Genomic DNA, 15,326 nt, shown 5'->3' with positions numbered 1-15,326 from the left:
CAAAAATTTCGGAAGGAAGAGGAGAAAAAAATTCGAAAATTGGTGGTTTCAGGGCGCGACCACCGCGCGTCAAAGGGTTAAGAAAGCATGGTATTTTTCATCATTAAATTTTGATCAGTGCTATTACAGGAAATTATATGAGAATATTTAAGAAAACAAGTCCTCATTATTGTTCTGTTCAACGAACTACTGCATGTAAAAATTATTCTTGTATTACAAGCAAAATAACAAAATATCCTATCTGAGAATAATGGACCAGAGTATTCAGAAGTAATAGTTCTTGTAAAACTACTTTAAGCAGCATATCACTATAATTATTGTATTTGTTTGAACAGGGTGGAAATTAGAAATATTTTCAAAATAAATTTTGTAATATCTTGTGATGCATTGCTTTTGAACCAAAAGATTTTGCACAGTTTCATAGTGCATTTTCTTTCTTTTTTATTATTTTATTTACTATGACCTTTCTCATGATGCTTTTTGTCTGAGAATTTTTAAAAGATTGAAATTTATTGATTTTATGCATTTAAAAATGTTTGATATCATTTTTGTACTTTACTTTCTGTCTCAAATTAATGTTTAATAATTGTGTATTTTCTCGTATGTGTATTGCATATTCTCTCATACAATAGCCACGCTTTTTTTCACAGAAAAGTTGATAAAATAAGAGATGCAGTTTATACACACAAATGATAAGAGACATGTGGCAACACAGCAATGCGTACAATATAGTAGTGCATATTTAATGATTGAGTAGAAAATCCATTGTTATTGGTTGAATGGATTCTACAAACTCTGTTGTGGTTACTGGTTGTTTGAAGGAAAATGTCAAGCAAACTATTTAGATATGATGTTCAATTTCAACTGCTAAAACATTTTGTCTCAGTGTGTGGTAAGTAATGTTTTCATTTTAATAACTTTCATGTTTTGCACCTCTGAAATGAAAAAAAAAATATTGTAGATGGTAGGCGGACTAAAAATGAAGTGTGTGGCCTATAAACACGAGAATATGGTAATTCATATTTCAGTTTTCTGTTTTGTATTGATATGTGCTATGAATTATTTGATGTTGTTGAATTTAAAAAGTTGAAAAGTTGAATTTAAGCATTAAAAATTGTTATCTTGAACGTAATTTTATTTTATCCCATCTAGTCATCTTTAGTCATCATATTTCTTCTCACTTTTCACCTAGATGTAATTCTAAGATAAATAAGAAAAAAAAATCAAAATGCAGTCTGTTTGTAAATATGCAATACCACATTTTAATGTTTTAAAATTATATTAAATATTGCATAAACATTGTATGTTGCAACTTTATATACACAAGATCGGGGAAAGAAAAATTATAAATCATTAAATGAAATTTTATTTCCTTGTGAAAATTGTATTATTTCTTTTATTTATCTTAAATTTTTTTAAAGTTATTTTTATTTTCCTTATTTCAAAAGAATGATTTGAGTGATTATTAACTAGTCATTTTGAAACAATTGTTAACAATTTTCATCTTAAAACTTATACATATGTTTGTCATGTTTATTTTTAAATATTATTTCCATGCAGAAGTAACAACTGATAAACTAAATATTACTTAAGTTGAATGTGCAATTTTCTTTCAATATTGAAATTTTTATATGTAAAAGCTACTTCTATTACTTATTTGCTATATAATGTTTACTTATTTCTAGGCTTTATATTTTTTAAACTGTTTGAGTTCCAAGAGGTATTGAAAAAACACTGTCGAAGAATCCAAAACAGTGCAACCTCTCTTTTCTCTAAATAAGCGCAAAAAGACCCAAGCAACGCGATAGTGCTTGTTTTATTTTATGTCGAGAAATATCAAGTGGTGCAATAGCGCTTTATTTATTTTACATCAATGTGCACTATCAAGTGCACTGTCAGTTGTTTCACAATGCTCGAAATTTACTGGATTTTCTTGACATAAAATCTCAACAGCATGATCATGTTCCTTGAGACTCAAACGGTTAAACTCAAACATATACATATATATATAATGTAAGATAAAAAATATGTGAATCAAAATTATAATTTAAACTTACGGTAAAACATTAATTCTCCCTCTCTATTCTAAAAATCGCAATAACTTATCTGCATTGCGTCATTTCTAGATCTTTGTTTTTTTTCTCTTTTTTTGAATGGCCTATGCAACATTGATGACATAATAATTGAGAACTGAAACTACCATTGTAAACCAAAACCTTTCTCTTCATGTTCTTTCATAACTACGCACTTCAGCTTCTGTCTCTACTTTGCTTGCATGTAATTTCGCTATGCTGCTTGCTATTGCAAAAATATCAATAATGTAAATGTTCTTGAACAGGCACGACTAGGGTGTCAAGTGATCTGTGGCCACATAATGTCAATTGGAAATAAAAATGGAATTAAAATCGCCTCGAATTAAAATTGCCACGTTTTATTTACAAAGTCAATACATTAGCTTATGAAGTAATCAGAATAGGATGCATGTAGGAATTGCATAATTTTATAATATATATATTTTTTACATTATTTTACAAAGTAAATCGTCAGAAAAAATTAAAAAATAAACATTTATGTAATTTTTCTATAGCAGTGAAAGTACCTACATAATAAGGACGTTTGGCTACATGGATTAAAAAACTCAGTACAAATTCTCAGTAATTGCCATAATAAAAGCATGGAAAAGACGAGCACTGTTGATGCGTAGTTATCCTATATTGAAGAGAAAGTATTCTGATTGCATCGTAAGCTAATGTGTTGACTTCTTAAATAAAACTTGGCAGTCAAGGCGATTTTAATTCCATTTTTATTTCCAATTGACATTATGTGGCCACAGATCACTTGGCACCCTAGTCTTGCCTGTTCAAGAACATTTACATTATTGATATTTTTGCAATAGCAAGCAGCATAGCGAAATTACATACAAGCAAAGTAGACAGAAGCTGAAGTGCGTAGTTATGAAAGATGGAAGCACGCAAAGAGAAAAGTTTTGGTTTGCAATGGTAGTTTCAGTTCTCAATTATTACGTCATCAGCGCTGCATAGGCCATGCAAAAAAGAGAAAAAAACAAAGATCTAGAAATAATGCAATGCAGATAAGTTATTGCAACTTTTAGAATAGAGAGGAAGAATTAATGTTTTACTGCTAGTTTAAATTATAATTTTGATTCATATATTTTTTATCTTACATAGGACTGCGGTTAATTTTTTTTATAAATGGGGTGTTGTAGTGCAGTTCGCAAAGGCCAGTTACATAATAAAAAGAATGGAGGCCTTTCCAAGTAACTGCTCAAATAGCTGGAAGTGTGTACTAGGAGAAAGCTGTGGGGTCTTCCAGTTTGTACAAAATAAGTCAATTAAAAATTTCGATAATAATAGTATATTATTTCAAATACAAATTTAATTACATTATAAAATTTTGAAATGTTTGCTATTTTGTAATGTTAATGAATGTGTTTGAAATTTTTGTATTTGAAAAAGTTTTAAAAGCCTTCCCTAAATAGATATGATTATGAAATTTATTTCCTTATTTTATATTCACAAAATTATATGGTCCATATTATTATTGTAAAGCAGTGTAGGATTTAATATATCTTTAATTTTGCATATTGTATATTTTTTACATTTCAATTAACTAGTTTGAAGATTTTTTATAGTTATAAATCTTGATAATTATACAATACTACATAAACTTTGATAATTATACAATACTAGAGGCCAGTTACCTTTATTAAGGAACAGAGGTTTCTATGTGTAATTGTATTTAAGCGTCCCACAGTCATCAGCAAGTTGTCATGCTGATTTGCATTGTAGAGGATTTGCCCATTTTTATCTATTTTGTTAGTCTATTTTGTTAGTTTATTAAAGTCTATTTTGTTATTGTACTGAATTTTTTACTTACTATGTATTAAGTTCTAAATTTATTTTGCATTGCTTTACTATTAAGAAAATGTGGATTATATCATAAATAATCAATTAAAATTTCATGTATCTGTAAAAGAAAATTTTGGCTTTATGTTGGCAAAATCAATTTTTATGAAAGACTTTCAAATTAAGGACTGCGAAATATTAATTATGATTAATGTTTAAGCAAAGATTTGACAGAAGTGTGAACTTTCTTGAGAAAAATTAGGACATTCTTTACGATGAACTTGAAAACTTTTAAGTTTCAATAGAATTTTCAATTTTAATTTATTGTTAAAAATGATATCTGTGAGGTTTTATATTTAAAAAAAAAATATTTATATCAAAATTTTGTGATTTTTTTCTCACTGTTGTATTTATCTAGTTTTGCTACTTCTGTAATGCTTTCTTCTAAAAAGGCTTTTCTGTCGCCACATTTTTTTCTCTTTGAAGGGGGGGATACGTAAGATAAAAAATATGTGAATCAAAATTAGGACATTCTTTACGATGAACTTGAAAACTTTTAAGTTTCAATAGAATTTTCAATTTGAATTTATTGTTAAAAATGATATCTGTAAGGTTTTATATTTAAAAAAAAATATTTATATCAAAATTTTGTGATTTTTTTCTCACTGTTGTATTTACCTAGTTTTGCTACTTCTGTAATGCTTTCTTCTAAAAAGGCTTTTCTGTCGCCACACTTTTTTCTCTTTGAAGGGAGGAATATGTAAGATAAAAAATATGTGAATCAAAATTATAATTTTAAACTAACAATAAAACATTAATTCTCCCTCTCTATTCTAAAAATCGCAATAACTTATCTGCATTGCGTAATTTCTAGATCTTTGTTTTTCTCTCTTTTCTGCATGGCCTGCGCAGCGCTGATGATGTAATAATTGAGAACTGAAACTACCATTGTAAACCAAAACTTTTCTCTTTGTGTGCTTCCATCTTTCATAACTACACACTTCAGCTTCTGTCTCTACTTTGCTTGTATGTAATTTCGCTATGCTGCTTGCTATTGCAAAAATATCAATAATGTAAATGTTCTTGAACAGGCACAACTAGGGTGCCAAGTGATCTGTGGCCACATATTGTCAATTGGAAATAAAAATGGAATTAAAATTGCCTCGACTGCCAAGTTTTATTTACTCATTAGCTTATGATGCAATCAGAATAGTATAATTGCCATAATAAAAGCATGGAATAATAAAGCATAATAAAAGCATCTTCTTCAATATAGGATAACTACACACCAACAGTGCTCCGTCTTTTCCATGCTTTTATTATTTCATATATATATATATAAAGTAATGATAGAAAACAAAAATTTGTTCAAATTTTAAAATTTGTGGTATTTATGAATACAAAAAGAAATTATATTGAGATTACATAAAATATATTTGAGTGTATTCATCAGTAAATAAACTTTTAGAAAAATTAGAAAAGAAAATGGGAAAAATCTCCCTTGCTAAAGTTATTTTTTGGTTTTGCCTGCATTTAATTTAATAACTTTATGATTTACCCATATAATATTGACCAAAACTTTATTTGTGGCATGCTAGGTATGTCATGTATACCCAAAGACTGAAATATGACTGACATTTATAGAATAGCATAAAGAAATAGTTTTGCATTTAATCCTGCTAAAAGACACTATAATTATTGCTGTGTTTTAATGAATCCCAAAATTAAACACAGTGGAATAGAGCTTTGTGAAGTGGCAGCATATCAATGCATAAACACATCACAGAATTTCAGTGTATTAACACAGTACATGTTGAAAGCATCTGTGTATTGTTATATTGCTAGCACTTTTTAAGCCTTTAAACTGGCATGCAAATATCACTTTAAATAAAACTGTTAATGGTCCAATAATTATGAATTTAAAACAGGATGTATAGTGAGTCAATTTTATACTGTTGCTATATTTTACCTGCTTTGCATGAAAGAAATGTAAACTGATATACTTATGTGTAAGAACGATTGTAAATTATTTAATTGGTATTAGACAAATTATCTATTGAGAAAATGGCAACAGCTAATTTCTGGATGTCGTTCTATTTATAATTTTAAAAATATACTTTCAGATGATGTACGTTTCAAATGTTTAACGGTACGATGCAGTAAGTACGTTTGTTATGTTATGTACTTATGTACGTTTATGAATACATTACGTATAGGTTATTAAGATTTATCTTCAAATAAATGTTTGTCTTTTACAACCATTTTACGAGTGATTAATTTAACTACAAAAGGAAGTTAACATAAATCAGAAGTGGGATTATTCTGAAACCTAAGGCTAAAGCTACAAGAATTTGCTATTACGTAAATAAATTGAAAAGAATTTGAATTTCAAGGTATGTGCATTAATTGATGTAACATAATCATTATCGAATTTAATTTTTTTTTTTTTAAATCATTTTGGAAAGCTCATTAATTTACACTGTGATATAAATCTTAGTCAAAGATTTGAAGATACAGGTTTGATTAATCTTTTATCATACTTGTCAAAAGATAAATACCATCAGTTTTAAATTTTTCCAAGAAGAATATTACTTGGAAGTACATTTATATGTGAACAGTTTTTTCTGCAGTTGAAAATTTAATGAGAACCCATATCAACTGATGAGTATCTGTAGTTCTTGATGAAGAGTCTGGGTTTATTTTCCCAAGGTTACAGACTTATCAAAACTCAAATACCATAGTATGTTATAGCTGGAAGCTGTAGTAAATAAATTTTCTAATTATTTACACATGAATGTATCTATTTTTTCTGTAAGAAACAAAGTAAAATTTAGTAAATGAAAAATGAGAATATGTTGTCATTATTTAGTCTCATGTTAACCTATTGTAAAATTTTCCTAATTTGTTTATTTTTAAGTAAGTTATTTAGAGGTTAATTTAGCACACTAAAATATTTAGAAGTCAGTCATTTTAATTAAAAAAATATAACCAACAGAAATTTCTTGCAGATACCAACTTTTAAATTTCAGATAAAAAATCAATTGAAATTTTTTCCTTTGTATCATTATTATTAATGTTTATGTATGTGTTCGTAAATATTTAATAAATAAAATTTAACCTTGTTAAAAATCTTTTTCATTTAGTTAAAAAAATTTGGCCCATCAGCTGCTGTCAGTTTGAGTTTGTTATCACTGCTATAAATAGTATAACATTATATCAATTTATATTAATATTCTTTCTGTTTTCAATTATTTAATCTCCACAAAATGCATTCAAATCAAATATTCATGTCATACAATTAATAGGGCACATATATATATATATATACATATATGATATTTAGTGATTTGGTGAGATGCTTTCATATTTGAAAAACAGTAAAGTTTTAAAAAAAGTTTAATGAAAAGTTTTAAATGAAGTTTTAAAGTTTTAAATGAAGTTTTAAAAAAATCACAAAAATTTAGGTAGTGAAAGTTGGACATCTTCAGTTTTGAGATGTATCAAATTGGTATATGTTATGTTAAGAATAAGTGAATAAGGTTTTAGAAATTCTCTCTTTGATGTACTTTTTCATAAAATTCTTTGAGCGAGAAAAGTAGTAAATAATATTCTAAGCTAGGTATTAATTTATTTCCATAAATTCTTTTTCATGGTTTTTACTTTAATAAAGGATGACATGATACATCCAGAAGCTCAAATCTTGGCATGTTTTCACCACCATGTGACATATTTTGGTCAATATTAAACTTGAATGAGTTAGATAATGAGAAATTAGTAAATAAAAGATTGAGATTTTCCTTGTCTGATCTGCAATAATTCAAAGTTAGCTTTAGTAATGATGAACTTTTGTTAATACAATAGAAAACAATATATAACTCAGTTTGATTTTTTAGAGATTTCATATGAATACATATAAGAGATCTAATTTTAAATTTGGCTCTCTTTTTATGCATAAAGTATGAAATGAAAATATTTTTAATGCATTTACAAATTTTTATTTTCATTAATTTCAGATATAATTTATGAAATTTCTAAAGAGGACACTGTTTCTGCATTTACATGTTACTAAGCATTTTTGCAGTTACATTATGTTGTTTATATTACCTGATTTTTTACTTTTGTTCATGCAGTTTTTTTGCTTCATTAATATTAATCGAAATTTATAGAAGACATTCACATTTGTTTTATGTTTTTCAAGAGAGTTAAAGTTATTTTCTTACACCAAAATAATTGAAGTAAAGTTTTCTTTTAATTTAAGATATTGTGAGAGTTTATTGCCGTAGAATTCTAATGATCTGCAAATACCTGTTTGGGATATAATGAGCAGAATTTCAGTTTTCAGAAAATTCAGCATGATTAATTAAATGGCAATTTATTCATATGTATGTAAGCAAATAAACTTTTTAACAAAAAATGTACGATATTTGTAACATATTTTTACTGGAGAAGTGAATTTATTATTTCAGAAATGAATTTATTGTAACATATTTTGGTTGGAGAAGTGAATTTACTATTTCAGAAATGAATTTGTTATTAAGTTATTTAACTTTTTATGTGTGCACATCAGAACTTTTATTTTATAGTAAATATGGTTCTCTGCTAATTTTTAATTTTAGATAAATTTCTCTTTTTTTGGATATTGTATTCCACTGTCTTTTTTAAATTAATTTTGAGTTTATGAGTTTAGCTAGGCTTACCACACGTCCTGATTTTTTAGTGTTGTCCGGGGTTGCAAAAATGTCTATGGTTTAAAAATTTTATTACTGGTGATTTTTTTTAACCTATATTTTTGATATCGCATTTTTTAAATTCACTTACCTCCGTGCATCTCTTAGCCGGCCTTGAAGCATCTACTGACGCTCTTATTGATGGAGGCGTGGCTACGAGTCTCAGCACAACGTTTTACATAGTCATTTGACAACACTACAGGGGCAATGTGTTTATGTTGTTTTCTTGTGTGAAGTAACTCATGTATACAATTTTGATTATTTTATCTCTATTCATATTCTGTCTTTGCATGGCAATGCGTAAAAGAAAATATGTTTTTAATGTTAACCTCCAACAGGAATACATATTTCTGAAATTATGACAGTAACAATGAACGTATTTATTGCACACTGTGTACTGGGAAATTTTCTGTTGCACATAAAGGAAAGGGCTATATTGAAGACCACATGAAAGCTAAACGTAGGAGTGCTATTAATGCTCCTACTTCAGCAAATATAAGAGATTTTTTTAAGCCAAAGATACTAATAGCAATACCAATGATCTGGAGTGTGCTGCTTATTTTCATACTACACTGCTGGACATGAACTCAGTTTCAAAACATCAAACTACACATCTAAACTGGTTAAAGAGTTACATGACCCAAAATTTTCATCTGCTAGAACAAAAACCGAAGCAATTATTGTTAAAGTTATTTTGCCATTTATATTTGATAATGTATTTTGTTCTTTGGGAAATCTTAATTCAGCCTTCATAAGCCTTCCAGTAATTTTGAAAAGCAGAAAGTGCTAGAAATTTCTCAGCAGCCAAGTGAAACTGTAAAGGTGCGTCCACATACCTATGCTAGTGACGTAAATGACGCAACGAAATGCACATCACCAACGAAAAGTCGTCCAGACGGGGACGTGAGCGAAGTCTGAGTTTAACCAACAAAATTATTGAAAAGAAAAAGGTCATGTGATGCTCATAGAAGGCTGCAAGTTCAAAGTGTTTCATCTGCTGTTTCATAGTCTGGTTAGAAGAATATCACACTTGGTTAGTTTTATAGTGAAATTTTGTTTAAGCAATTTAACAACTCTGATAGTGAGCTTAAGCAGTTATATGCACAATTCAGTTTTTATACAAATTAAGACTTACGAAATTGTTTTGGAATACAGTATATAAAGATAATTGAATGACTTGAAACACCATCCACCATATAATAAAATCAATTTTATATTTTTAATAGTTCTTTTCCCCCTTCTTTGGTTTGCTTCTTTATGTGTGGCAGGTAAAGGAATCTGTGTAATAAGTAAAGCTTTCTGTAATTGGATTACTCTCTATATATTATTACACAAATAAATTATTCTCTATATATTATTACACAAATAAATTAGAAAAAAAAAAGCTCCTCCAATAAAATATCTAAACATATGCTGTTTTTAAATATTTTTAGCATAATGTGACGTTAGCTCAAATGTTCTCAAAATGTCTTATGTGCCTGTAAATGGGAGGGGGGGAATGCCTGTTTGGGCATAATATAAAATCTGAAATCTTTTTAGCGAAAAAGCTGAGCATGAACAAACTCAGGTTTGCATCCTCTGTGTATTGTGAATTTATGCCAGTGAAAAAAAATAGTGACAACTACGCTGCAAGCGTACTCGTGGGGATGGGCAGAGCATCTGCACTCAGTTGATAGTTCAGCATGAGTGCGGAGTACTGAGATTCCTCCGGGTAAGCTTTGCTCTTTTGATACGCTTTGCATTGCATTGTGTTTACATTCTTGGTAGTTTGAAGTGTAACTACTGATTGTACTATGTGACACTATGAAGAGCTGTACGACTATTTTTGTGAAAAGTTCCAAAACTATGAAGTGTTGTTATTGATAAAATAAATTTTATCAGTGCACCTGTGTGCATTCAATCTATTGCATACAACAATATAATAATTCTGATTTTTAATAATTTTAATTTGTATATGAGTAATATTTTCTGCTATGTGACTTACTTTTTTTTTTTTTTTTTTAATTTTTATTTTTAACTATTTGTATGGATTAATTTTTAAAATTCTATGTATCCAAAGTATCAAATTTTCAGATTGGAAAAATATGTTATAGTATCTAAAGAACTAGTTTTTCATAAGTTTTGCATTTTGGTTTAGATATTAAAGTATAGGAGGGATATCGAAAGTTCATGTGTTAATTTTAATGATAGTTTCCTTGTGTCAAACATATACAGTGTTTCTAGACATTGCAAAATAATATATCACAAGGAACTCGGAATAATTATGCAAATATGATAATGTATTTTATAAACATTAAGAAATCAATACTATATATTTTTATATAATTACTTCGTTAAGACTATAATGTCTATGGAACATAAATTTACAGTTATTCTCAAGTCATACATTACGAAAGTTTCTTTTCTTCCTGTAAACCTCATTGCCTGTTTCCTGTTTCAGTTTGTAAAGTAAAATTGATCACTGTTATTTCTGTAATTGAATTATTTTCAGTTTTGTTATCGCAATGCTTTTGAAAATACTTTTACAGACTTGCATGAAAAAATAATCCTTAAAGGTATATGTTAGAAAATGTACATTGTCTATATCTATCCATGTATATATTTTACCATGTAAATAGTATCTGTCTTTTTTGGACAACCAAAAAATTTATTTCTTTAAGTGATTTAAATAAATGTATAAATAAGCGTATGCAGTTATGTATTTTCTCTATGTGCCATTTGTAAATGTATATGGGTATTTAAACCTTCCCAGCCATGAATAAGTATATAGAGTGTTATATATTCTTATTATATTAGGTATTCTTTAAAATAAATTATATGAAACCAGAAAAGTTCATATGCGAACAAATCAAATTTAAAATATTCCATTTTTAATAACTATAAAAGTAAATTTAGAATTGCTGCTGCTAAAAGTTAATATTCAGTTAATATAAATCATTGCTTAACTTCATGTAAGTGAAAATGATAAAATTAGCAAAGAAACAACCTTGTGTTTGGCATAGATTTAGTGAAGAACTCAATCGATGTCGAGACCAAACAGATACAAGAACCTTTTCATCAGGAGCAAAGAAATCTGCAAGAGTGGAAAGCACATCGAAGATCACATGTTATTAAAGTTTCAGGGAAACTTAATGAAGTAATAAAGAGCATGAGCAGAACGAAGAAGAGCAATTATTTTTAAGTAGTCATCATTAGTTGATGAAATTATGCTGAAAGGTCAATGAAGAAGTGAAATCAATAAAGCTAAAAAAAAGGGGGTGAAACTGGAAAGCAATGATGTTAATTCTCTTACAACAGTAAAGCGAAAGAGAAGGTAGTGCCGTCTATCAGCAAAAATAGTAACGAAAAATTTAAATATTAAGTTAATAGAATTAAAAACGCTAGAAGGCTGCATTGTACCTAAAATCATTAAACAAAGGAAATCTTTGTGATTATGAAAAGCTTCAAAAAAATCCAATTCATCAACAGAAGAAGCTTTTTGGATAATTTTTGCAGACTTAATATTTTCGCCAGGCATTAGCCCAGAGGGGCTGATAGTCTGGAAACTGCTTTTTGTGTCGTTTCAATATAAATATCATTTTTTAGATTGTTGCCACTAAGTATTATCACCCCATATTAAAGAAAGCAAATAATGAAGAATCTGCATGACTGTATGCATGTTTCTCGCATTGTGAAAAACACAACGGTACGTAGAACAATTGGGCCCACCAGCGGCCGAGCGGTAAAGTCACTGAACACTGGTAGTTCGGTCCAAGGTTCGAATCCCGTGAACGGGCTGGCTGCATGGGTGTTTTTGTGGTTTTCCCCATGTGTAACGTGTATACGAGCCAGTTTCCCTTAGAAAGTCCTCCACGAAGGCATCTCTCCCCTTAGGCAGATAGCCCTAGTGTGCTTTGCCATAATTAAATACACCAACACCAACGTAGAACAATTGGATATCTAGTTGGCCTGGGCTCTAGCCGGTTTTAAGCGTTGAGAAGCTTATAAACTAAGACTGGAAGCAGTGGTTTTTTTATTATGGAGGCACCTAATAATTGCCTCCTATGAAGGGATGGACAAATTACATCCATACTTTCTCCCGGATTCGAACGCAGCCCTTTTGTATAGCAGTTAGACTCACTAAGCACTTTCCCGTCTTGCTGGATGCAGACCCAAAGCCAAAATTATGATTATATTTCCATATAAGTTTAGCTATTGAAGACATGTATTTTCGCCTTCTCAGATATTAAATTCGTGTTCGTTGATACAAAATTTTAACGGTTTTTCAGTTTGTCCGATATATCTCAAACCACACTGATGGATTTTATTGATAGGTGAGAAGATGACTTGAAAATTGAACTTCTGGAGAATCCATGCAATTTTACACCTGACAGATGCACTAGAAGGTTATTAATGTTATTTCTGAAAGCTGAATTACTGTGCATTAGTGCGGAATGTCTTCTTTGATGGCAAGCTGAAAATTTTTTTAAGGCTTTATACAAAACCACAGGAGAAAATCCTTGGTCGATGGCAACTGATCTCAAATAATTGAGTTCATTAGCAAGCAGAGGTTCTAAGAAAGTGCAAAATGCATAATAGTAAAAAGGAGCCATTTTTTACTTAGCCGGGTGACATGTCTTAACATGGGATGGTAAACGAACAGAAAAGTGTTTACAGTAAACAGTAGTGCTGATATCAGATTCATTGCAAATTATAATATCAAGGAAGGGAAGGGTATTGTCAGATTTAATTTCAAAAGGAAAGTGGATGGGGGGGGGGTCAATCGAATTTGTAATAGATAAAAATCTGGGATAAAACTTCTATATTACCATAAAAATGCGCGAAAGTGTTGTCTACTAGCCAATCCAGAGACGAAAAGATAGTGTCTCAATAGTGTTGCAAAAAACTTATTCTAAACAATTTTGTTTTTAGTTTTAGAAACTTTCCCTTTTGATTTTAGTTTCCTCTCAGAATGTGGATTTTAATTATGTGTATGCAAATCTAAGTGAGTTCGGAATCAGTATTTAAGCAGCGGTTTTAAGAGTTTGTAGTTTTAAGAGTTAGTTCCGAGTTTATGCTGCATGTTTGAAGTAGCTCTTTACGTAAATAGTTGGTCCTTATCTTTAGAACATATTCATATTCTAGGCTCAGCTTTGCTGTATGCAGCCGACTTAGCTGTTTAGATAAAGAAGGAGTCAGTCGTGTAGATAATCTTTACTTTTATTGTGATCGTACAGGGCCCACCAGCGGCCGAGCGGTAAAAGTCGCTGAACACTGGTAGTTCGGTCCAAGGTTCGAATCCCGCGAACGGGCTGGCTGTATGGGAGTTTTCGTGGTTTTCCCCATGTGTAACGTGTATATGAGCCAATTTCCCTTAAAAAGTCCTCCACGAAGGCATCCCTCCCCTCGAGGCTTTGCCATAATCACACACATACATACATACATGTGATCATACATTTTATTTTCTGGTAAGTTACTTAGCCACAAGGGGTGGTAAATTATGAGCACCGAGTGTTTGCATTTCTGTTAAGTTCAATAAAAGTTCAGGTAATTTGTTAAGTTTAAATAAAAGGGTTATTTTAAACCTTCTTCTACAGTCGTCTGTTCTTTCAAGACCTAGCAAGAGTTCGCTACTTAAGTCTTTTCAGTAGGGTCTACGGGTTATTTTAAACCTTCTTCTACAGTCGTCTGTTCTTTCGAGACCTAGCAAGAGTTCGCTACTTAAGTCTTTTCAGTAGGGTCTACAGTGTATGATTCTAAAACATACCAGAGGATTCTACAATGTGACCCTTAAAGTGCATGTAAGTGTCGGCAAATACAGGACTGGAGGATTACTCATAGCTAATATTTCAATTTGGCGATAATATTCATTTAGGAAAGCAAAGTAGGTTTCACTTAGAGAAAGTAACTCTTCAGTTTCAGCATATGTGTAATAAAATTCTCGAAGCCCAGTTTTTCAAGACAATTTAATGGTCCTTCGACTGGAACATTAGTAATTAGAGATTTAACATCAAAAGAAACCATAACGGAACGCAGGGGATAAATATCTTTAAGTTTACCAAAGACTTCAAAAGAATTTTGTGTAGTGTGAATATTTTTATAAAGTAAAGGAGAAAATGTGGAAACGATATTTGGCCAAAGGATATGATCCCATCCCTAAGTTGGAAACTATAGCTCCCAAAGGTATTCCAATTTTGTAGACTTTGGAAAGAGTATAAAACTTAGCACAGTTAGCAAGTGGAATAAGTGATTTTTTAAACTGAGAGTATATGAGAAGACGCAACAGCTGTTTTGACTTTCGTGAGTTCAGAAGCTGACCGATTTTAAGGGGTCAAATAGTATGGGCCTTCATTTATCAGTTTAGAGACTCCATCATGTATGTGTATTTGTCCCTAACAACGATCTCTCCAATCTTATCAGCTTTAGACTTATAATGTTAGTATTATTAAGATAAATTTCACGTAAGGCCTCCCTTTCCTTTTGGTTAAGATTCGAAATAAGTAATTTGTTATTAAATTTCACGATATGAGTAATTAAGAGGTAGGTGGTATCCTTCTGTGTTTATGGAATTTTAGAAAATTTAGAAGCTTTTTCAATAGGGGCCGTGATTTGAGGAATTTCAGGTTTAGATGTCTTGTTGAAGTAAAGTTGAAGTTATATTTTAATACTTTCATCTGATGTCATTTGTTTCGAATCTTAACCAAAATTAAAGAAACGCCTTACATGAAATTCGTTCTAGTGTTAGTTCTAGTTA

General features: G+C 30.0%; 1 protein-coding gene across 5 annotated transcripts in view; it reads left to right on the top strand.

Moving 5' to 3' along the window:
- LOC118187177 (terminal uridylyltransferase 4-like) overlaps nucleotides 1-11,278 on the top strand; it is a 150,401-nt gene extending 139,123 nt beyond the window's left edge. For all 5 annotated transcript variants that reach the window (XM_085827751.1, XM_085827749.1, XM_085827747.1 and 2 more), the window contains one exon: nucleotides 651-11,278. In XM_085827751.1, coding sequence (XP_085683877.1) covers nucleotides 651-659 — 9 coding nt within the window. In that variant the 3' untranslated portion in view covers nucleotides 660-11,278. The remainder of the gene's footprint in view (nucleotides 1-650) is intronic.
- Nucleotides 11,279-15,326: the final 4,048 nt, after the last annotated feature.

Source organism: Stegodyphus dumicola, chromosome 12, assembly GCF_044657685.1.
Source record: "Stegodyphus dumicola isolate Sdum_Otavi_A_Nest chromosome 12, ASM4465768v1".
NCBI classification, from domain to species: domain Eukaryota; kingdom Metazoa; phylum Arthropoda; class Arachnida; order Araneae; family Eresidae; genus Stegodyphus; species Stegodyphus dumicola.
Note: the sequence above shows the minus strand (reverse complement) of the source record. Positions and strands in the feature narration are given on the sequence as shown.